This window comes from Lipophrys pholis (assembly GCF_963383615.2).
Source record: "Lipophrys pholis genome assembly, chromosome: 10".
In the NCBI taxonomy this organism is placed as follows: Eukaryota; Metazoa; Chordata; class Actinopteri; order Blenniiformes; family Blenniidae; genus Lipophrys; species Lipophrys pholis.
Window position 1 is genome coordinate 31,733,659 of NC_137640.1, and position 23,521 is coordinate 31,757,179.

At 48.2% G+C, this 23,521-nt stretch overlaps 3 protein-coding genes across 14 annotated transcripts in view; 1 reads left to right on the forward strand and 2 right to left on the reverse strand.

Annotated features, from left to right (window-relative positions):
• Positions 1-369: 369 nt before the first annotated feature.
• Positions 370-21,311, reverse strand: reep6 (receptor accessory protein 6). 8 transcript variants are annotated; one of them, XM_080473353.1, is made up of 8 exons: positions 21,218-21,311; positions 14,851-14,994; positions 14,080-14,173; positions 12,674-12,812; positions 12,209-12,377; positions 6,827-6,939; positions 1,334-1,371; positions 371-624 (listed from the first exon to the last, which is right to left on the reverse strand). In XM_080473353.1, exons 2-7 carry the CDS (start codon positions 14,981-14,983, stop codon positions 1,357-1,359), a joined length of 663 nt encoding a protein of 220 aa, XP_080329479.1. In that variant the 5' UTR covers positions 14,984-14,994; positions 21,218-21,311; the 3' UTR covers positions 371-624; positions 1,334-1,356. The 8 variants fall into 8 exon arrangements, 7 of the variants coding, with proteins under 7 accessions (XP_080329476.1, XP_080329479.1, XP_080329481.1 ...); XM_080473351.1 differs by lacking the exon at positions 21,218-21,311 and adding an exon at positions 1,182-1,204 and having other exon boundaries at positions 381-627; positions 14,851-15,837; XM_080473350.1 differs by lacking the exons at positions 1,334-1,371; positions 21,218-21,311 and adding an exon at positions 1,182-1,204 and having other exon boundaries at positions 370-627; positions 14,851-15,837.
• Positions 15,885-21,900, forward strand: LOC308115692 (tetraspanin-33). 4 transcript variants are annotated; one of them, XM_080473346.1, is made up of 7 exons: positions 15,885-16,450; positions 17,837-17,894; positions 18,130-18,254; positions 18,326-18,400; positions 18,790-19,008; positions 19,737-19,910; positions 20,492-21,900. In XM_080473346.1, exons 1-7 carry the CDS (start codon positions 16,394-16,396, stop codon positions 20,630-20,632), a joined length of 849 nt encoding a protein of 282 aa, XP_080329472.1. In that variant the 5' UTR covers positions 15,885-16,393; the 3' UTR covers positions 20,633-21,900. The 4 variants fall into 4 exon arrangements, with proteins under 4 accessions (XP_080329472.1, XP_080329471.1, XP_080329473.1 ...); XM_080473345.1 differs by having other exon boundaries at positions 15,886-16,450; positions 18,790-19,018; positions 20,492-21,836; XM_080473347.1 differs by having other exon boundaries at positions 15,891-16,450; positions 18,790-19,018; positions 20,514-21,836.
• The window catches only part of LOC308115690 (excitatory amino acid transporter 5-like), a 28,644-nt gene continuing 27,022 nt past the window's right edge, over positions 21,900-23,521 (reverse strand). Inside the window, exons 11-12 of one of the 2 annotated variants that reach the window (XR_013935712.1) lie at positions 23,073-23,497; positions 21,900-23,026 (exon numbers count right to left, since the gene is read on the reverse strand). Coding sequence is in view for 1 of the 2 variants with exons in the window: in XM_080473341.1 (XP_080329467.1) it covers positions 23,366-23,497 (132 nt within the window). In the remaining variant the exon portion in view is untranslated. Of the gene's footprint in view, positions 23,498-23,521 lie in introns of both variants that reach the window. The other variant, XM_080473341.1, reaches the window with a different exon arrangement.

A 23,521-nucleotide genomic window follows, 5' to 3' on the forward strand; every position in this document is an offset into this window, starting at 1 on the left:
GACCACCGCTTACTATCAGCTACTACCAGTTACTATCAGTTACTATCAGTTAGTACCAGTTACTATCAGTGACTTCACACTTTAACCTGAGCTTATGGCTCATGTTGATGAATGAACAGAACTGAACTTTCTTTCATTGCAACGCTGCCCCCTGCTGGTTTTTTAAGGTTACTAACCCATATTAGAGAAAAAGTGGAAAAAGTCACACAAAGAGGAAAAACAAGAAAACATGCAGGACATGGGATTGGGAAAATTGTAGAAAACAGATGGGAAAACTAGAAAACAAGTGGGGAAAATGCAATTCAAGTAGGAAAAGTAGACAACAGGTGGGAAAAATAGATTAGTCGGGGAAAAATGTAGCAAAAAAATAAGAGTTTTTTTGTCATTTTTATTGGTTGTTACACAATGTTTTTCTCATAAACACAAAGTCGTACATTTAAAGTGCAAATTCTTAGCGGTTAGCATTTAGCATAAGGAAACTGAACACAGCGGTTTACAAAACAAACAACTTTTATCGGAAACACAAGAAACAAACAGAAACCTAGTGCTAACATAGCATGCTAGCATCAAAGCTAATGTTACTTAGCCAACATCAGCCAGATAGCTCGACATCTTCCTCCTCCGCTGCTAGCAAGAAAAGCATATGTGACGTTAGCATGTTACATTTTAATGCATGTATTTAAGTAGAAACTTTGCAAAGTCATTTTAGTGTGCCAAAGCATATTTATCAGAAAGGGGCGGGGCTTGTGGCTTGCCCAGGAGATACTAGTGCTCATCTAATGCAAACAAATTAGCATTGGCTTTATAAGCTTTAAAATTACGACTCTGCGATTTAACGCTGACAAATAAACAAACAAACTCAAATGTGTTTATAGCATGCTAACGATTAGCATGTTGTCGTAACATGTTACGGTAACATTGTTTTTAACATGAAACAACAAAAACAAATCTTGTGGTAACGTTGCTCTAAAGTCGGGGAAAAACCCCTGAAAAAACCTAATTTGTAGCAATAGCATGTTATGCTAATGGTATATAATATATATATATATATATTATATATATATATATATATAAGATCGCAGAGTTGTTTTTTTTTTATTGGAAAGCATTAGGAAGTTAGGATTTGCTTTAAAAGCGCCAAAATTCCAGCGTATTTGGAAAGATTTAATCAATTAGCTTACCGTTAGTCGACGCTAACATCATCCTGACACGTAAACAAACAAAACAAACATGTAAACACAACTGTGTATGTCACATGCTAATGATGCTAACACCAGCGAACTAACACCAGCAAGTTAACACTAGTGAGCTAACACCATGCTAGCCCACTTACCAAAGCGGTCAGCTGGTTAGAGGTTAGCCAAGGAAAGGCTGGAATGGCAAAGTTGCGTTAGCATCAGAATGCTGTGTTATTAGCTAAGTTGATGCTACTAGCTAAATAGGTGGCGCTAGCTAACGTAGCCAGTACTAAAGGTTACTTAACGTCACCCTGGTTGTCAGAGCAGCGTTCGATCCGGCGTCTCACTTTGGAACATGGAAGCTCCTGTATGGACAGACATGCTGTCCTCCAGTGGCCCAGCTCTCCTGCAGCTCATCCAGCCAGCAGCTCATCCAGCCAGCAGCTCGTCCAACCAGCAGTTCATCCAGCAGCTCATCCAGCCAGCAGTTCATCCAGCCAGCAGCTCATCCAGCCAGCAGTTCATCCAGCCAGCAGCTCATCCAGCCAGCAGTTCATCCAGCCAGCAGCTCATCCAGCCAGCAGTTCATCCAGCCAGCAGTTCATCCAGCCAGCAGCTCGTCCAAACAGCAGTTCGTCCAACCAGCAGCTCATCCAGCAGCTCATCCAGCAGCTCAGCCAGCAGCTCGTCCAACCAGCAGTTCGTCCAGCAGCTCATCCATCCAGCAGTTCGTCCAGCCAGCAGCTCGTCCAACCAGCAGCTCGTCCAGCCAGCAGCTCGTCCAACCAGCAGTTCATCCAGCAGCTCGTCCAGCAGCTCGTCCAACCAGCAGTTCATCCAGCAGCTCGTCCAGCAGCTCGTCCAGCAGCAGCTCGTCCAACCAGCAGTTCATCCAGCAGCTCGTCCAGCAGCTCGTCCAACCAGCAGTTCATCCAGCAGCTCGTCCAGCAGCTCGTCCAGCAGCAGCTCGTCCAACCAACAGTTCATCCAGCAGCTCGTCCAGCAGCTCATCCATCCAGCAACCAGTCCAGTCAGCAGCTCATCCAACCAGCAACTCATCCAGCAAGCAGTTCGTCCAGCAGCTCATCCAGCCAGCAGTTCAGCCAGCAGTTCGTCCAGCAGCTCATCCAGCCAGCAGTTCAGCCAGCAGTTCGTCCAGAAGCTCATCCAGCCAGCAACTCATCCAGCCAGCAACTTGTCCAGCCAGCAGCTCGTCCAACCAGTAACTCGTCCAACCAGCAGCTCGTCCAGCAACTCGTCCAGCCAGCAGCTCGTCCAGCCAGCAGTTCATCCAGCAGCTCATCCATCCAGCAGTTCATCCAGCCAGAAACTCGTCCAACCAGCAACTCGTCCAACCAGCAGCTCGTCCAGCAACTCGTCCAGCCAGCAACTCGTCCAGCCAGCAGCTCGTCCAACCAGCAGTTCGTCCAACAGCTCGTCCAACCAGCAGTTCGTCCAGCAGTTCATCCAGCAGCTCATCCAGCAGCTCAGCCAGCAGCTCGTCCAACCAGAGGTTCATCCAGCAGCTCATCCATCCAGCAGTTCATCCAGCCAGCAACTCGTCTAGCCAGCAGCTCGTCCAACCAGCAGCTCGTCCAGCAACTCGTCCAGCCAGCAGCTCGTCCAACCAGCAGTTCATCCAGCAGCTCGTCCAGCCAGCAGCTCGTCCAACCAACAGTTCATCCAGCAGCTCGTCCAGCAGCTCGCCCAGCAGCTCATCCATCCAGCAACCCATCCAGCAAGCAGTTCGTCCAGCAGCTCATCCAGCCAGCAGCTCATCCAGCCAGCAGCTCATCCAGCCAGCAGCTCATCCAGCCAGCAGTTCGTCCAGCAGCTCATCCAGCCAGCAGTTCGTCCAGAAGCTCATCCAGCCAGCAACTCGTCCAGCCAGCAACTCATCCAGCCAGCAACTTGTCCAGCCAGCAGCTCGTCCAACCAGCAACTCGTCCAACCAGCAGCTCGTCCAGCAGCTCGTCCAGCCAGCAGCTCGTCCAACCAGCAGCTCGTCCAACCAGCAGCTCGTCCAGCCAGCAGTTCATCCAGCAGCTCATCCATCCAGCAGTTCATCCAGCCAGCAACTCGTCCAACCAGCAACTCGTCCAACCAGCAGCTCGTCCAGCAACTCGTCCAGCCAGCGGCTCATCCAACCAGCAGCTCGTCCAACCAGCAGCTCGTCCAGCAGCTCGTCCAACCAGCAACTCGTCCAGCCAGCAGCTCGTCCAGCCAGCAGCTCGTCCAACCAGCAGCTCGTCCAACCAGCAGCTCGTCCAACCAGCAGCTCGTCCAACCAGCAACTCGTCCAGCCAGCAGCTCGTCCAACCAGCAACTCGTCCAGCCAGCAGCTCGTCCAACCAGCAGCTCATCCAGCAACTCGTCCAGCCAGCGGCTCGTCCAACCAGCAACTCGTCCAGCCAGCAGCTCGTCCAGCAGCTCGTCCAACCAGCAGCTCGTTCGTCCAGCAGTTCGTCCAGCAGCTCGTCCAGCAGCTCGTCTAACCAACAACTTGTCCAGCCAGCAGCTCATCCAACCAGCAGTTCGTCCAACAGCTCGTCCAACCAGCAGTTCGTCCAGCAACTCGTCCAGCCAGCAGTTCGTCCAGCAACTCGTCCAGCCAGCAGCTCGTCCAGCAGTTTGTTCAGTGGCTCATCCAGCAAATCGTCCAGCCGTACTTGTAGCGTGGGTTCTCCAGGGATGTCCAGGGATGCAGGGTGTTTGAACACCAACTGCTGCCCGGCTGATGGAAGGGGCGGGCGCTCCTCCCTCCTCTCTTCCAAGATGGCCACGGCGCCGGGTGGGGCCAACCGAGTCGTCCTCTCTCATCTTCAGACAGAGGAGCTCCGAGGTGTAACCTTCACACTCCTCATAGTCAAACTCCAGCATGTCCTCCATGGGTGGGGCCAGAGCGGCGAGGTCAAGCCGGGAGCCCCAGCTCCCGTCAGCCCTCCTCTTTGCGCTCGCCCTTGTGTTTGCCCTCATCTTCTTCCTCATCCTCATCCTCGCCCTTGCCCTTGCCCTCATCGGCGTTGTCAGAGACTTTTCATGGCGAACCGGGCGAATTGGTGCTCGATATCCTGTTTCCATAGGAACAGAGCTGTGCCCCAGAGTCTCCACCTCCTCCAGTGTAAGGAGCAGAGGCTGGTGTGCTAGTTAACCTGGGCAATGTTAGCCAGCGTGCTAATTGACCAGCGCGGTGTTAGCTGGCGTGCTAGTTGACCAGGGCGGTGTTAGCTGGCGTGCCAATCGACCAGGGTGGTGTTAGCTGGCGTGCTAATTGACCAGTGCGGTGTTAGCTGGCATACAGCTGGACCAGGGCGGTGTTAGCTAGCGTGCAGGTGGACCAGGGCGGTGTTAGCTGGCGTGCGAATCGACCAAGGCGGTCCCCGTGGTGTGGGCCGGCGGGCAACGCTCCAGGCTGTGGCGAACATAGATATAAAACACTAGATGCCTCGCGCCGCCGCCTGTGGCATGTGTCGTCATCCACCATCTTGGGAAGGTCATCGCAAGCAAAGGCAAGTTTTTGTGAAAATCAAAATGCCCTCGTTTTGTGCAGCTTATGGTGCACAAACAGGTGTTCGATGTAACAAGGAACCGAAGCATCACTTTTCACAAGTAAGTCGTGTATTTAATAAATGTCATTGTTTATATGATTTCTTGTCACAGGCTGTGTTGCAAGTATCTCAATGTAACAAAAGTAACTTGTTATGTAATACTGGTCATTTTTCATGTAGCTAAGACCAGACATCACTGATATTTAGCTTCTCTGACTTTCTTAAGGCATAGTTTTCCTTGAAGTCTGAATTTGATTTCATTTTGTGTGGTGGGGGGGGGATGCCATGGACCCCCTTTGTTTAATGGTCCCTTTAGGCTTCCATTGCCACTCACCGGATGAATTAATTAAAATTAACATTAAGCCCCGTTTCCACCGCACAGAGTGCAGGGAAGGAACGGAGCGCTTCGGAGCGGTACAGCAAAGCAGACCCCGACCGAAGTTTGGGTGGTGTTTCCCCCGCAGAGGGGAGGGTTAAAATGTGGGCGGAGTTTAAAGCTCCTCAGATATGTGACGGTGTAACAGTGATCTCAGCAGGGCGACAGACCTGGACCTTAAGAATCCTCTGTTGTTGTTTACATCCTCTCTTTGCACTTGTTTAGTTCTTTTACTTTTATGTGCTGCAGCCACAGAGCTGCAGCTGAACCTCCATGTTGGTTCCTACAGAGCTGCAGCTGAACCTCCATGTTGGTTCCTACAGAGCTGCAGCTGAACCTCCATGTTGGTTCCCACAGAGCTGCAGCTGAACCTCCATGTTGGTTCCTACAGAGCTGCAGCTGAACCTCCATGTTGGTTCCTACAGAGCTGCAGCTGAACCTCCATGTTGGTTCCCACAGAGCTGCAGCTGAACCTCCATGTTGGCTCCTACAGAGCTGCAGCTGAACCTCCATGTTGGTTCCCACAGAGCCAAAGCCGGGCGGTGCCGGTGTCGCTCTGCTGGTTGTGACGGCTGCTACTTCCACATGGAGGCAGAGATGGTGGACGATGTCAGGACAGACACCGGGACTCGGGGCCCCGGAGCACCGGCAGGTTCCAGCGTCGGGGAACCGGAGCTCCGGGGCGGCACGCGGTGGTTCATGCAATGGAGCACCGGCCAGCGACGTGACGAGTGGACTCGGTAGAGCATCGGGTACAGCCGTAGCGTCTGCTCCAGAGTCCCGGTCTCCGTCCTGCATCACGTCTCCTCTTTAGGGACCAACATGAAAGTTGAGCAGCAAAAAACTAAACAAACAAACAAAAACAACTCGTGTAAAGCTGAATATGTGAACAACAGAGGATTCCTCCAGCCACATATTAAAATATTGAGGGCGTGTAGTAAATCACTGTCCAATCAGCAAACGGCTCCTCAAAACCAGACCCATTCCATGGTCCTGAGTACCCCAACGGAGGGGGAGCGGAAAAGCCTCCACATTTGGAGCAGTACTTTCCGGAAAATCCCAAATTCTTGTGGTGGAAACCTGAACCGTACCGGACCATACCAGTCCATTCCCGAACTTTTTGTGCGGTGGAAACACGCTTATAAATTGTTATATTTTTCCCAGCTTTATTAGTCTTCCGATTTTAAGACTTTCCTCCCTCCCAATAATTCCTCCATGAGGTTTCCACGGGATAGAGCTTTTCATAGCTTTAAAATGAGCTATTATTTGTGTTGATGCGTGGACTAACAAGCGAGCTATGAATGTTTTTGTGATTTTCTAGCCTGAGATCTTTATGTTTATCACAAACAGGAGACCTCCCCAAGATGGCGGCGCTAGGAACGTCACGTCAACGGGCGCTGATAGGCCATGCGGCATCTAAGGTTTTATATCTATGGTGGTGAAGGCTGGAGCGTCGCGGTGTAGCGCTCGCCAACTAACCCAAGATGCTACGGCACAAAGCCAGAAGGTGTTTGAGTGACGCTGCCCAGTAATGCAAGCTACTGGTGGCTCCACCCCCAACGTGGCCAATCAGGACTGGTGTGATGAGATAAATGCGTCCGAGGCATGTGCAGGGGGCGTATCCCATAGTGAGACATCGAATGGAACGCTATGAACGAGAACTAAGTGGGAAAATTGGAAAACAAATGGGAAAATTAGGAAACTGAGCTTGTAGCTAAACATACCCTTCGTTCTGGTTCGGGTTCTGTTGGTTCCTTCAAACTGGGAAGACTTCGGGGCTCCGACTCAGGGACCTGCGGACTCACCAGAGCCTTGTTTTTCACCAACGTGCACAAAACTGGAACACAACCAGAACAACTTTTAGTCTCCCAGGTGGGATAAGTAGAAAACAAGTGGAAAACTTAGAATAAGAGGTGGTAAAATTAGAAACTAATTGGGAAAAGTAGAAAAACTCTCAGGATCCGGTGGGTCCGGTGGGTCCGGTGGGTCCGGTGGGTGCCGGTGGGTGCCGGTGGGTCCGGTCCTGACAGTTTTATGTTTTGTGTTCTGTTTGTTTGGGTGGGGGTGGTCTTTCTGTTCTGTGTGTAGTGTTCCTTCCTCCCCCTCGCTTTTGGACAACAAAGCAGGCGCAGCCGAGCGAGAGGACAACTCGTCTCACCTGTGGCTCATCAGAGGCTCCGCCCTTAAAAGCCTGGAGCTGCCAGTTGGTCCATCGCCAGTCCGTACTCCTGCGATGGTAATGGTTTGGTCCATCGCCAGTCCGTACTCCTGCGATGGTAATGGTTTGGTCCATCGCCAGTCCGTACTCCTGCGATGGTAATGGTTTGGTCCATCGCCAGTCCGTACTCCTGCGATGGTAATGGTTTGGTCCAGCTCACTTCAGAGTTTTTCTCTAGTGGTGATCCCGGAGCTCACAAGTTGTAGCTTTGAGCCCAGACTAATCACTACTGGGTTTTGTACCTTTGGATTTTCGTTAATCTTTGGATGTCTCAGACGCTCCGGCCTCATCCGTCCAGAACCCGTCTGCACCGGTAAGCCCACCCGAATGCCTTCAATCGCGGATTCCTACGCCAGATTGTTTTTCCGGGGATCTGAACCATTGCTGGGGATTTTTGCTTCAGTGTGAGCAGGTGTTTTCACTCCAGCCAGCCGTGTTTTGAGCCGACGCAGCAAAGATTCAGTTCATTTTAGGACTACTGCTGGACCGCCCTTACATGGGCCGAGGCTAATAGTTCTCCCACTCCACTAACCCACCTAAGTTATAATGAGTTTCTAGAGGATTTTAAATTGGTTTTTGATCATCCGGCCCGCGGCGGGGACGCAGCGCGCCGGCTACACGAGCTCCGCCAAGGGTCCCGGTCTGTGGTGGAGTATGCAGTGGAGTTTTGGACATTAGTCCCAGATGTCACTTGGAATGACTCCGCCCGCAGGGATGCCTTCCTACGAGGCTTAAATGACATTGTAACGGACCGTTTAACCCTTGTTGAGTCACCAACAGAATTAAAAGCCTTGGTCCGCCTGGCTATCAGGGTGGACAACCGGATCCGGGAGCAACAGGCAGGATGGAGCCGCCCCTCCACACCAGCGGAACAGACGCTTAAAGAAAGGTGACTGCCGCTACTGTGGTAACCCAGGCCACTTCATCTCCAACTGTCCAGCCACGTTAAGACTAGACTCGTCCGGCCGTGTGGGGGTCCGGATGAGTCATAACTTAGACCCTGCCCAGGTAAAACGATTGTTGCTCCCTGCAAGACTACAAATTAGCCCAGCAGCCCTTAATTTGACAGTGTTCATAGATAGTGGAGCGGAGGACAACTTCCTGGACTATGAGTTTGCCCGTCAAGCCAACATGACTTTGTTCCCACTGAAAAAGGCCTTGGTAGCTACCAACCTTAGCAGCCAGCCATTCGCCCAGGTGACCCATACTTCTGCTCCATTGGTGTTATCTGTCTCCGGAAATCATAATGAGACCCTCAAATTCAAAGTCATCAGCTCCCCAGTTAATCCTATTGTCCTTGGTTACCCCTGGCTCCTCCTCCACAACCCTCAATTAGACTGGCAGGCCGGCAGGGTGCTCGATTGGAGCCCTCATTGTCATGCTCACTGTTTGAGCGCGGCATCCCATTCACCTCCGGGAAAACCTCCAGAGATGTCCTGTCCTGACTTGTCATTGGTCCCGGCAGAATACCACGACCTGGGGGTATTTCGCAAGGATCTGGCTCTCTCCTTACCTCCCCACAGGCCTTACGACTGCGCCATTGATCTGCTTCCTGGTGCGCCACTTCCCAGCAGTAAACTTTACAGCCTGTCACGTTCAGAGGCGGCGGCCATGGAAACATACATCTCGGAGTCCCTCGCAGCTGGCATCATCCGAGCCTCTTCCTCTCCTGTGGGAGCAGGGTTTTTCTTCGTGGAGAAGAAGGACGGATCCCTCCGACCCTGCATTGACTATCGAGGTTTGAACAACATTACTGTCAAGAACAAGTATCCCCTGGCCCTGCTCTCCTCCTCTTTTGAAGCCCTCCAAGGTTCGGTGATCTTCACCAAGCCGGATCTTCGCAACGCATACCATCTGGTGCGAATACGGGAGGGTGACGAGTGGAAGACTGGATTCAACACCCCTCTTGGCCACTTCGAATACCAGGTCATGCCTTTTGGACTCACTAACGCTCCTGCTGTATTCCAGGCTTTGGTGAATGATGTTCTTCGTGACTTTCTTAACTGGTTCGTGTTTGTGTACCTGGACGATATTCTGATATTCTCCAAGTCCGTCCAGGAACACCCCTCCCATGTCCGCAGGGTCCTGCAGAGGTTATTGGAGAATAAACTGTATGTCAAGGCAGAGAAGTGCTCCTTCCACACCACCTCGGTTCCTTTTCTGGGATTTATTTTTGAACAAGGAAGAGCCCATACAGATCCTGAGAAGGTGAGAGCGGAGTTAGAGTGGCCTACCCCGTCCACCCGTAAGGAGTTGCAGCGATTCTTGGGCTTCGCCAATTTTTACCGCCGGTTCATCCGGAACTACAGCCAAGTCGCTCTGCCTCTGACCCGGCTGACCTCCACCATCCGCCCCTTCTCCTGGACCACAGAAGCAGAATCAGCATTCCTCCAACTAAAGAAGCTGTTCACTTCTGCTCCCGTGTTGGTACAACCGGAGCCGGAGGGACAGTTTGTGGTGTAGGTGGACGCCTCGGACTGCGGAGTGGGTGCAGTCCTGTCACAACGTCACGGTCCCAAGAACCTTCTCCATCCCTGTGCCTTTTTCTCCAGGAAGCTGTCCCCGGCGGAGTGTAATTATGACCTGGGAAATCGGGAACTCCTCGTCATCAAACTAGCCCTGGAGGAATGGAGGCACTGGCTGGAGGGAACCTCAACCACCTTCTTGGTTTGGACGGACCACAAGAACCTGGCCTATGCGCAGGAAGCGAAACGTGGTGGTCCATGTTCTTCAGCACGTCCAGGTTCACCCTGACTTACCCCGCTGGTTCGAAGAACCTAAAGCCAGACGCCCTCTCTCGCCTGTTCACTCCGATACTACCGGCTTCTCTGGTGGTGGGCATCCTCCATTGGGACATCGAGGATAAAGTACGCCGTGCCCACAAGGAGGATGCCTATCCGGGTACTGGTCCCGCAAATCATCTTTTTGTCCCCAGCTCTGTTCGGTCCCAGGTACTGCAGTGGGGTCACGACTCTCGGCTGTCGGGTCACCCGGGAGCCCACCGCACGGCGACATTGGTTCGGTGCAGGTTCTGGTGGCCCTCTCTCCTGCTGGACGTTCGGGCCTACGTCCGAGCCTGTCCCATTTGCGCCCGTAGCTGGCCTCCTGCATCCCTTGCCGAGTCCATCCCGGCCATGGTCCCACATCGGAGTGGACTTCGTTACAGGTTTGCCCCCCTCTCGGGGAAATATGGTGATTCTCACTATCATTGACTGTTTTTCCAAAGCTGCCCACTTCGTCGCCCTACCCAAGTTACCATCGGCCTTGGAGACCGCTCGCATTCTGGTGGACCAAGTTTTCCGTCTCCACGGAATCCCCTCGGATATAGTCTCCGACCGGGGTCCTCAGTTTGTGTCCCGTGTCTGGAGCTGTTTCACCAAAGCGTTGGGCGCCACAGTCAGCCTATCTTCCGAGTTCCACCCTCAAACCAATGGACAGTCGGAGCGGGCCAACCAAGTCCTGGAAACAACTCTCAGGTGTGTCGTTGAAAATAACCCTGCTTCTTGGTTCTCCCATCTGTCCTGGGTGGAATATGCCCACAATACACATGTGTGCTCTGCCACCGGACTGTCTCCGTTTGAAGCCTCCCTAGGATACCAGCCCCCGTTCCCTGCTCAGTAGGACGAGATCGCCATCTCTTCGGTTCAGGACCATCTTCGTCGAAGTTGGAGGCTGTGGCGCGAGACCCGCGCTGCCCTCCTCCGCTCCTCCGAAGAGAATAAGCGCTTGGGGGATCGCCGACGTTCAGAGGCTCCTTCCTACGCACCAGGTCAGGCCGTCCGGTTCTCCGCTAAACATTCCCTTGTGTGCAGACTGCCGCAAACTCTCTCCAAGGTTCCTGGGTCCGTTTCTGGTGGAAAGGGTCATCAATCCCACCATGGTGAAGCTGAAACTCCCTCGGTACATGCGGGTCCATCCAGCATTTCACGTCTCCCAGCTCAAGCCGGTGGAAACCTCAGAGCTTTGCCCCTCAGCCAAACCCCCACCGCCCCCCCGCTCATGGGAGGAGGGCCAGCCGACAAGGTGCGATGGCTCCTGGATGTTCGACGGCGGGGCTGGGGGCTCCAGTATCTGAGCAACTGGGAAGGGTATGGGCCAGAGGAGCGTACGTGGATACCTCGCTCCTTCATAGTGGACCCCTCGCTCATTGGCGACTTCCATCGAGCCCATCCAGGGAAGCCTGGGTCGCCAAGAGTCTCCCATTGAGAGGGGGGTACTGTCAGGATTCGATGGGTCCAGCCTGGCAGTTTTATGTTTTGTATTCTGTTTGTTTGGGTGGGGGTGGTCTTTCTGTTCTGTGTGTAGTGTTCCTTCCTCCCCCTCGCTTTTGGACAACAAAGCAGGCGCAGCCTAGCGAGAGGACAACTCGTCTCACCTGTGGCTCATCAGAGGCTCCGCCCCTAAAAGCCTGGAGCTGCCAGTTGGTCCATCGCCAGTCCGTACTCCTGCGATGGTAATGGTTTGGTCCATCGCCAGTCCGTACTCCTGCGATGGTAATGGTTTGGTCCGTCGCCAGTCCGTACTCCTGCGATGGTAATGGTTTGGTCCATCGCCAGTCCGTACTCCTGCGATGGTAATGGTTTGGTCCATCGCCAGTCCGTACTCCTGCGATGGTAATGGTTTGGTCCAGCTCTCTTCAGAGTTTTTCTCTAGTGGTGATCCCGGAGCTCACAAGTTGTAGCTTTGAGCCCAGACTAATCACTACTGGGTTTTGTACCTTTGGATTTTCGTTAATCTTCGGATGTCCCACTAAGTGGGAAAATAACACGAGTGTGAGTATAAAAGTATAAAAACAATATTGAAATATTTTTGAAAAAAGATGAACATGAAGGAAAAAGTAATTTAAAGAGTAGAAGTCAGATTGTAAAATCCCCAGTTGGTGGCCCACCTTCCCGGGTAAGGCTCTCGGCGGCGCTCATGGCCTTCCCGCCCAGGTCACTGACCAGGTTGTCCACGGCGGCCTCGTGGCGGAGGAAGAAGGGCCGCACTACGCGCTCGTAGATGACCTGCGACCCGTTCCATGCTACCGGCGCCATGCACCACAGCAGGAAAAGACACTGTAGGGAGAAAGACAAAACAGGTGGGAAATGTAGCCACAACTGGGAAGATAAGTGGGAAAACTAGACAACAGGTGGGAAACAATAAAAGAAGTGGAAAAGTGAAGAAAACAAGTGGGAAATTTGTAGAAAACAGGCGGGAAAAGCCAAGAACGAGTGGAAAAGCTGGAAAAAATAAAGATTTAAATTTTTTTTTTAACTGGTGGGAAAGGTAATCGGTACAAAACAGGTGGGGAAAAATATGGAGGAGCCCCGCCCACTAACCCCTTGCCCCCCACAGGACGACAACGACTGACCTTGAAGGCGTAGTAGAACGGGAACCAGTAGAGGAAGATGTCGGAGAAGAACTCGCCGAGGCTGAAGACGCCATAGACGACCCAGTACGTCAGCCACTTGGTGTCGTCCTCCTTGCTCACGCTCTCGATGGCCTTGATCCTGACGGAGGAGGGGGTGGGGTCAGCATTTATTAACATAGGTTATACTTTATACTCAGAGCTTTAAGTGTAAAAGAAATGAGTGGTGGTCCTCCTCTTGGTGACCTGCTGTCAGTCTCTCATACTAATATGGACAGTAACATAATATTCAGTGGCGTGTACAGACATTTTGTACTGCAAGTGGTCAGTGTAAAATAAAGGCACCTTGTGCAGCGTGAGGATCCACCGGATGCTTTATTATAATAGTGTGAGATTAAAAAAAAAGTACAAATACATGTTGTAAGTAATTGCATATTTATTTAAATATTGGCAGACTTTTAATAATTCCACCCGAAAAACATTTAAGGAAAGAATGAGAGAGAGGAGTGGATGTCACTACACCATCCTGAATAAGTTCAGATATACTTTTATTGTCCCTGTGAGATTTTTATTTAATCAGTCTGTACTGCAGTACATGTATTGTGTGTAATTTAAGGTGTAATTGTGAAAAAAAGCTGCAGTGAATCCATTTGAAAAGTGACCCAGAGGAACCTGGGGTCATGTACAACAGCAATATACTGCAGTTTGCTGAAAACTATTTGATTTGATAAAAGTGTGTAATTGTGAAAAATGTTGATGTCAATGATGACGTCAGTATGGGCCACAGACAGTACAGTGTGCACTATTAAAGTGTTCGGGTTCAAAGTGTGAAACAAGTAGCGGCTGACAGTCCGGACATTAGGGAAAGTTCCAGTATGCTGAGGGGTCAAATTTAAAAGTGCCAGTAGTGCGTACCGGTTCATACCGGCCAGCTTAAAACACTGGCTATACTTTTCTACTTGTTTTTCTAGTTTTCCCATATGCTTACATTAGTTTTCCCGCTTGTTGTCATTAGTTTATTAAAACTAACTTGTTTTTCTAGTTCTCCAACTTATTTTCTACTTTTCCCAGTTGCCTTCCTTACTTTTCCTATTACCATATAAAGGAAGTACCAAGGGGGCGTGGCATTAGCCTGAACCTGTTAGCAGTAAGTATAACAGTAACAGTAAGCTACGTTAGCATTAGCTGGTTAACAGTAAGTTTAACTATAGCAATGGGCTCTGTTAGCATTAGGCAGCTAGTAAGTATAACTGTACCAGTAGGCTATGATAGCATTAGCCTGTTAGCAGTAGGTATACCTACTAACAGGCTTATGCTAACAGTGCAGTGGGCTTCAATAGCATTAGCTTGTTATTAGTAAGTATAACTGTAGCAGTAGGCTACATTAGAATTAGCCTGTTGCTACTCACGAGTAGTACGCAGGATAAACGAATCCGATCACGTTACAGAGCAGCGCTGCTCCATAGCCGTACACTAGGTACAGTCCAGTTAGTGACACTGCGCCTATGACAAAACGACAAGCAGTTAGTATAGCAATAACCTGATGCTAACACAGTTAGAGTCATTTGGATTATACCTTAAAATGCTAAAACAGCTAACATTGCTAAGGTCGCTTAAGTTGCTAGGTGAAGTGGCAAAAGTTGTTCAAGTTGCTTTAAATATACCTGAAATTGTAAATGACCTAATGTGGATAAAGTAGCTGACAAAGTTGCTACAGGATAATAACTGGCGAAAGTAGCAAAACAAGCTAAAATAGCTATTGTAGCTTCAAAATATGGTTAAAATAGATAACATAACTACATAGCTGAAGTTGCTAAAGTAGCTAAACAAGATAAAATATTTGTTGTAGCTTAAAAATATGGTTAAAGTCGTAAACACAGCTACGTAGCTAATTTTGCTGAAATAACTAACATAGCCACAGTTGCTAAAGTTGCTTCAGCAGCTTTACCTATGTTAACAACGTTATCCAGTTTAGCAATTTTACCCATGTTAGCCATATTTTAAAGACACCTTAGGTACGTTAGCTACTTTAGCATCTCTATTTTAGAGCTATGTTAGCTATTTTAGTTTGTTTAGCGACTTTAGCAACTAATGAATAAAATGGCTGAAATTGCTAAAGCAGCTAACATAGCTATAAAATATGGCTTGAGCATGCTAACATGCTAATACTAAGAGCTAACCGGCTGCGAGGAGCTTCTTCCTGATTCCAGTCTTTTCCTCGACACGGTTCAGGAAGTCCGTCACCACGTTCTTCTCGTTCAGGAACTTCTCCGCCCGGTCCTTAAAGGACCCTAACAACTCCAGGATTCCCATCCCGGAAGGTCCTGGAAGATACAAACACAAGTACTGGAAAATAACAGGTCCTGGAAAATAAAGAAAGGTCCTGTAAGATACAAGGCCTGAAAAACAACTGCGTGGTCCCAGAAGATATTAAGGTCCTGGAAGATAAAAGTCCTTGAAGATACACAAAAGTCCTGGAAAACACTAAGGTCCTCAAAGATAAAAGTGCTTGAAAATAAAAGGTCCTGGAAGATACCAAGGTCCTGGAAAAAAACCAGAGAAAAAAGTCCTTGGAAAAATGTATTGTCTGGGTAGATAAAGGTCTTGAAAAATACCAAGGTCCTGGAAGACAGTCCTTGAAAATGGGAGGTCCAGGAAGATAAAAATACTAGAAAAACAAGTCCTGAAAGATACAAAATTCTGGAAACACAAAGGTCCTGTACGATGAAAGGTCTTGGAAGATACAAAGTCCTGGAAAATACAATGTTCCTGGAAGATACAAAGACCTGGAAAGTTCTAAGGTCTTAAAAAACACAAAGTATTGGATGATAAAAGTCCCTAAAGATACAAGGTTTTGGAAAAAGTCTTGGAAACCAAACAAAAGTCCTGATAAGGTCCTTGTGTCAAGTCTTGGATAAAGTCTTGAATCATGTCCTGAAAACAGGTCCTGAATCCTGTTGCCTGAGAATGATCCTGTAAAAAAGGTCTCGGAAAGACTTGGTGAGGGCTTCTATATCAGGTCCTGGATCAAAGTTCCTGGATCAGGTTCTGGAACAGGTCCTGGAACAAAGATCCTGGAAAAGCCCATCAAAGTCCTGGAAACCTGAACAGGGTCTCGGACTGACTCTCTGTTAGCTTGTTGTCACCTAAACTGGCTAATGAACAGAGCTAAGCCCCGCCCCCTCCCATCTGCTCCCACAGGAAGTAATCCGATTACTCTAATCCTGTAAAGGAGATTAGCCTTGCCACGGCACGCTAACGCAGACTGTTGTGGAGTTAGCATCAGTTTTGTAATTTTAGATTCCATAAAAAGTAATGCAACAGTCAATTTTGTAGCATTGGCATCCATGCTAACTATAATACAAACATAGGCTCTTCTGTAGCGTTAGCTTTCATGCTAACTCTAAATCTAACAGTCTGCGTTGTAGAGTTAGCTTCCATGCTAATGCTAATACAGACTGTTTTGTAGCTTTACCTCCCATGTTAACCACAATGCTATGCTATGTTGTGGCTCTAGTGTCCATACTAACTCTAATGCTGACACAGAATCTCTGTTTTGTAGCAATAGCTTACAAGCTACAAAGCTAACTCAGGCCTGCCGTCTCTCTGTATCGTGTTTGCAAACATTCCAGGTGTTAGTCTCTAGATTAACACCTGGAATGTTTCTGCGTGTTGAAACTTGTTGGGAATCCTCCGCATGCTGCAGGGATTAGTGTCGGCAGCATGCGCGGCTACCGCGGCATTAAGTACACGCTGTTTCTCTTCTGCTACGTCTTCTGGGTGAGTGTTAGCTTCCAGGCTATCTTTGTGTTCAAACAATATTCGCTCCAGAGCGATGCCAGATAACTTCGAAGTTGTTTGAGAGTTGAGAGGTAAAGGAGTTAGCTTTGATGCAAGCTAAATGCTATTTATGAGGCTAAAGGAGTTAGCTTAGAATGCATAGTTATCATAATGCTCAGGTTTTATACTAAGCTTTTCTAGACACTCAAAAACGCTTTACATTATATTATTCATTCACTCCATAAAACTACGTCTGTAGCCACAGCTGCTCTGGAGCAGGCTGACGGAGGAGAGAGTGCTAATCTGCACCATTAACCCTCTGACCACCACCAACCACTCACTCTCTCACTACATTCACCTTCTGACCACCACCAACCACTCACTCTCTCACTACATTCACCCTCTGACCACCACCAACCACTCACTCTCTCACTACATTCACCCTCTGACCACCACCAACCACTCACTCTCTCACTACATTCACCCTCTGACCACCACCAACCACTCACTCTCTCACTACATTCACCCTCTGACCACCACCAACCACTCACTCTCTCACTACATTCACCCTCTGACCACCAACCACTCACTCTCTCACTACATTCACCCTCTGACCACCACCAACCACTCACTCTCACACCCTCTGACCACCACCAACCACTCACTCTCTCACTACATTCACCCTCTGACCACCACCAACCACTCACTCTCTCACTACATTCACCCTCTGACCACCACCAACCATTCACTCTCTCACTACATTCACCCTCTGACCACCACCAACCACTCACTCTCTCACTACATTCACCCTCTGACCACCACCAACCACTCACTCTCTCACTACATTCACCCTCTGACCACCACCAACCACTCACTCTCTCACTACATTCACCCTCTGACCACCACCAACCACTCACTCTCTCACTACATTCACCCTCTGACCACCACCAACCACTCACTCTCTCACTACATTCACCCTCTGACCACCACCAACCACTCACTCTCTCACTACATTCACCCTCTGACCACCACCCACCTACCACCCATGCTAACATCCTACAAGGCTTAATGAAGATAGCGTTCTTACTAGCATCAGATTAAACCAGAGTAGTTAGCTTTAAATCTAGCTTAAATATTGATGCTAGCTTCAAGTTGGTAGCTAAAAAGTAACTGGTAGCTGTTTGGCTGAAACAATAAAAGTAGAAGCGATAGCTAGCGTTAGCGTTAACATGATGTTCGCTACAAGGATAAAGGAATTAGCTTTGATGTTAGTGTTAGCATCAAGTGTTTACTTTGTGGCTAATAAATAAGCACTGTAGCTAGCTAGTGAGAGAAGTGGCTAATGTCAATGCTAATGCTAGCATGTTTGCTTGTTGTCTGGTGTAGGTGGTTAGCGCCGTGCTAATCGCAGTGGGAGTCTACGCAAAGATCGCCAAAGAGAAAGGTTGGTTGGGACGGAGTCTGGTGGGAAAAGCAGGAAAACAAATAAGACGAGAGGAAAAAAAAGACGGGAAAGGAAATTAAAGAAATGGCTGGAAAATAGAGAAACGGTGGAACATCAAACAAGGGAAACTTTTAAAAAAGCGAGAAAGTACAGAAAAATTGGGGAAAATAGAAAATTTTCAGGAAATAATGGGAAAATAAAATAAATGTGTGCTAACGTGTGTGTGTGTGTGTAGATGTGGTGGACTCGGTGTGGGTGGACCCCGCACTCCTCCTGATCTGCGTCGGTTCCTTCATGTTCTTGGTGACGTTCCTCGGATGTTCGGGTTCCCTGAGGAACTCCACCTGTCTGCTCAACACTGTAACTGCAGCCTTGTTAGCACCTCCTAGCTGGCGTTGAGGCTGGTTCTCATGTTGTGGTTCTGGTTCCAGTTCCTGTCCCTCCTGGTCCTGGTTCTGGTTCTTCAGATCGCAGCTGCTTCTGTTTGTTTCCTCTTCACGGACCTGGTGAGTTCTGACTGGATTAAGTTGATAAAGCTGCGAAGGTCACTTTCAGGATCTGCCCAAGTAGCTTCTTTAGCTACTTTAACCACTTATTTTAGCTATTTGTTAGCCACTTTAGCCACTTCAACGACTTAGACTATTTCACGCTAATTGTTTAGCCACTTTAGCCATTTGTAGCTTTAGTATTTTTAAGCTAGTTTAGTGAGTCATTTTAACAATTTCTCACTATTTTTATTTTTATTATTTTAGCAATTTCAGCTATTTTGAGCAATTTTTAAGCTGTTCTAGCTACTTTTATATTTTAATGTATTTCAGCTATTTCTTACTCCCATTTTCAGCAACGTTTTTAGCCACATTGCGTGTGTAGCTGCGTTATCTTTGTTCCTCGGCAGGTGGTTGAGCGGACAGAGCGTTTGATGATGCGAGCGGTGGTCGGCTACCGGGACGACCCCGACCTGCAGAACGCCATCGACTTCGTACAGAAGAAGTTCGGCTGCTGCGGCGTCCAGAACCACCGCGACTGGAACCACAACGCATACTTCGCCTGTCACCATGACAACCCCAGTCTGGAGGCGTGCGGCGTTCCGTACTCCTGCTGCCGGCGCAACCAGGTCCATAAAGGTCCATATAAAGTCGCAAAAAAAAGCTTAAAAAAGTAGCTACAACCGCTAAACACAGCTAAAGTTACTAAAATAGGTAAAGTTACTAAAAGTAGCTAAAACATCTAAAATTTAAAAAAAAATGACAAAGGCTAAAAGATTCTGAAAGAGGCTGAAAATACTAAAATTAATTAAAGCTGTAAGCAGTGTTGGACGGGACTGCGCCCCGTCCTGGCCTACCCGGGCCCCGTCCTGGCACCCCCGGGCCCCCCGGGCCCCGTCCTGGCACCCCCGGGCCTGGTGGGGTCAGCCCAATCACAGCCTCTGGCCCCTTTAAATGTTATTCACCTGAAAATAGAATTAAGGACATCATTTTTTTACATGTCTTTAATTCTATTGAATAAGAAGAAGAATTTCTGCTCGGTCCCTAATAAGTAGTTCAAAATTGGCCTGAGTTTAGGTCCCACCAGTCATAAAGAGGAAGGAAACATCTAGAAGTGGCGCTGGACGGCAGGGTGTCTGTCCCCACATCGTCCCGCACCTTCACACCGGCCAAGTGCTGAACAAAGTAACTAAACACAGGGTAAAGTTGCTCAGAGCAACTAAAGTAGCTGAACAAAGTTATAGTTGTCGAAATAGTATTTTCTGTTTAGCGAGGTTCGTTATTTTCTAGCAATTATAGCTACTTTTAGCTAAGCTATGTACATTTTCAGCAAGTTTTCTTTTGTTTTGTCCGATAGACGGTGCTGAACACAATGTGCGGCTACGGGATGCAGGACCAGGACCAGGACCAGGACCAGGACTCTGTGGAGGTCCAGATCTTTACGTCAGGATGTTTGGATCAAATCAGCTGGTGGATGAAGGCGAATCTTTACCTGATCGGAGGAATCACCGCTGCGCTGCTATTGCTAGAGGTGAGCTCACGAGCTAACATGCTAATGCTCGAGGTGAGCTCACTAGCTAACATGCTAATGCTTGAGGTGAGATCACTAGCTAACATGCTAATGCTAAAGGTAAGCTAGCTAACATGTAGAGGTGAGACTGCTAGCCACAACAACTAAAACTGCTAAAATAGTTGAAAAAGTGGGTAAAAAGCTAAACGTAGCTAAAAAGAGAAAACAGATAAAGAAAGCAGCTATAAATAAATGAAAATAGCGAAGGACCTAAAATTGTTTTCAAATAAGAAGCTCAACACCGCTGATAAACTTGAAAGTTTTAAAATGTAGCTAAAAACAGTAAAATAGTAACTAAACAAAACAACCTAAAAGCACATAAAAAAATAATAATTCAAGAACGTAGCTAAAAACAGCTATTAAGAGCTACAATTGTTTCGAAAACGAAGCTAAAAGGTGCTCAAAAATTTGCTAAATTAGAAAAACTAGATTAGGGAACCCATGTAATGTAGGTAGTTTAGCTAACAATGCTAATGGTCTTGCAGTTGTCTCTAAGGTCGTTGTAGTAGTTATCGATGCTAACGATGCTAACACTCCCACAGATGTCTCTGGTGTCGTTCGCAGCTGTTCAGGTTTCGTGGATCCGAAAAGTCCAGAAGAAGAAGAAGCGTTTACAGTCCAGGAAATCGGAAAAGATCGACAACGTCTTGTTCCCGTCGTTCGCAGACTTCGACCGGGAGTGACGTGCGCTGGACAACTGAAACACTTTTCTTAGCTACATTAGCTTATTCTAGCTTCAGTAGCTTTCTTTAACACGTTTCTTTTGCTTGCTTCATTAGCCTTAGTGGCTCTGTTAGCTTTATTAGCTTTTGTTACCTCCATTAGTCTCATTAGCTTTGTTACCTTTTGTTTGCGTCACTCGCTTTTGTTAACTTTGTTAGTCTCATTAGTTTTTGTTAGCTTCATTAGCTTTTGTCAGTTTCAGTAGCTTTATTAGCTTTTGTTAGGTTCATTTGCTTCAGTAGCATTAGCTTCATAAGCTTCCTTAGCCTCAGCATCTATGTTGGCTTTATTAGCTTGTTACTTTTTTTTGCCTCTTTAGCTCATGTTAGCTCCATTAGCCTCTAGCTTCAGTAGCATTTTTAGCTTTATTAGCTTCTTTACCCCAATGAACTTCATTAGCTGTTAGCCCCGTTAGCCTTATCAGCTTTTGTTAGCTTCACCTTGACTGATTTTTAGGTTTTTCCCCACTAGGAGGCAGGCCTATTCCCATTTCCCATCAAAGTAGGATCAAACACATTTCTGAAACTTTACCAGAAAGTTCTTACTTCTCGTGGTGGGAATTCCCAGCTGTGCAGGATGATGTCTGTGTCCTTGAGGGGAGCGATCCAGCTGCTGCGGCAGGCCGACACGTCCCTTTACCTGGGTAATCCCTCCTGGTTGAGCCCCCGATGAGCTCTGGAGGATTAGCAAACACTAACGCCAATGCGGTGGTCTCGTGCTGCTTCATCCGATTAGCGGCTCGTGCATTGGCAAAAATAACCTTGATGTCATCAAATAGTCAGCGTTCTCTTCGTTAGCTACATTAGCTATATCATTTTAGATCCTTCAGTTTAGCTTTGTGGAGTCTAGCGGTTTTGGTTCTTTGATCGGTTTAGATTTGTTAGCTTGTCTAACTTCACTACCTTTGCCAGATTTGTCAGCTTCAATTTAGCTTAGCTAGAGTAATAGGCTTTAGTAGCTCGGTTAATTCGGTTTTAGCTTTGTTAGCTACATAGAATTGACCTGCTTTGTTAGCTTTGGCAGTTTAGCTTTGTTAGCTTCTTGGCTTTGCAAACTACATATGGTTTACTAACTTCCTTAGCTTCATAGGGCTTATTAGCTTTATCAGTTTTGTTAGTGTCTTTAACGATGTTAGCTCGTTGTCTCCGTTAGCGACATGTCATCAATAAAAAAACAAAACAAACAGAATGTAATCTGATTACTCCAACAAAGCCGAGTACACAGAGTCAAACACAGAATGTCGTTTATTAAACACACATACAAAAATTTGCATTAGCATGGTGATAGCACAATGCTAATTGTTCCAGTTAAGGCAGATCTACGTTAGCTTGGTTGGCGCTAGTGTTGGTCCGAGGCTAACTCTATTAGCTACCTAACTACTGTATGCTAAAAGAGTTAGCCTCTGTACCTAGCATTAGCTGTAGAGGCTAACTTACCACAGCACCTTAAATCAGGAAGCTAAAGGAGTTGGCATGGTAGCAAGCATTAGCTTTGGACCTGAGGAAGGTAAGCTATGTAAAGCATTAAAGGCTAACTTGTTTGGCTGTTTTGGAGTAAGCATCATAGCTATCCGTAGGATGCTAGCGTCATCAGCTAACTCCTTTCACTTCCTTAGAGTTAGCATCAGAGCTAGCCTTAACTTTGCACCTGCGAAAGCTAAGCTAATGCTAGCTTTATAGGCTAACTCCTTTAGTTTCCTCACCATTGATAGCGCTAAGCTAACATTGCAAAAGCTAAGTTGCATTACAAACTCATTCAGGGGGCGGAAAGCTCAAGGAATCAAGCTAGCTTACGAGGCTAACTCCTTCAGCTTTCCCCGACTACGTGCGCTATGCTACCTTGCGCAGATCGAGTGGTTCCATGGAAACGGAAACAAGAATCGGTTAGCCGGGAGGCGACTTCACAGGAAGTCAGAGCGGAACGCATGCCAGCATGCTAATGTGTACAAAAGAGGGTTCGTCCCAGCTCGCTAACACAGCTAGCTAATACAGCTAGCTAACACAGCTAGCTGGGATAGCTCGCGGGGGTACCAGTCTGCGAACCCCCCCAAAAAAAAGAATCAGAGGAAAAGTTAAAAGTTAGCCAACGTGATGGCTGATACTGCTAGGTAGCTAATGTTCTGTTAATTGTTCGTTATCTGTCGTTATTGGTCATTGTGGTTGCTACGAGTCGGTTTTCATCGTTATTCGTTTGTACCAGTCGCGATAAGTTGTTATCGGTTACAAGTGTTCATTATTGATTGATTGTTATCCGTCGGAGATGTGTGGCGGCACGGCTCGGCTGGTAGGGCGCCGTCTCCCAATCAGAAGGTTGAGCTGGTCGGAGGAGGTTGAGCATTGGAGTGAGGCAGCTGCCTCTGTGGGAGTGAGGCAGCTGCCTCTGTGGGAGTGAGGCAGCTGCCTCTGTGGGAGTGAGGCAGCTGCCTCCGTCGGAGTGAGGCAGCTGCCTCCGTTGGCGTGTGAATGTGTGTGTGAATGGTTGAATGTGATGAGCCATGTAAAGCTTTGGGGCTGCTTCCGCAGTTGAAAAGAGACATATGAGTGAAGTCTATTCACCATTGTTCCTATCGGTTACTAGCGTTACTATTTTGCATTAATTCCTCCATTGTTCCGGTTCCAGCCGGTTCCGGGTCGAGGTTTCAGTCCAACACTTCCTGGTTCACATCGTAGGAAAACGTCGTAGAGTAAGTGCGCTCACACCTGACAGATGTTATAGTAGACGGTGTGCGCGTGACAATGTCCGGGAGACTCCGACTCCGACTCGAACGGCGGGTCTTTGTCAGCGTGAACATCCTGGTGAGGAGCCGACGTCCCGTACGACGGAACCTACAGGCAGAAAAGTTCACTTTG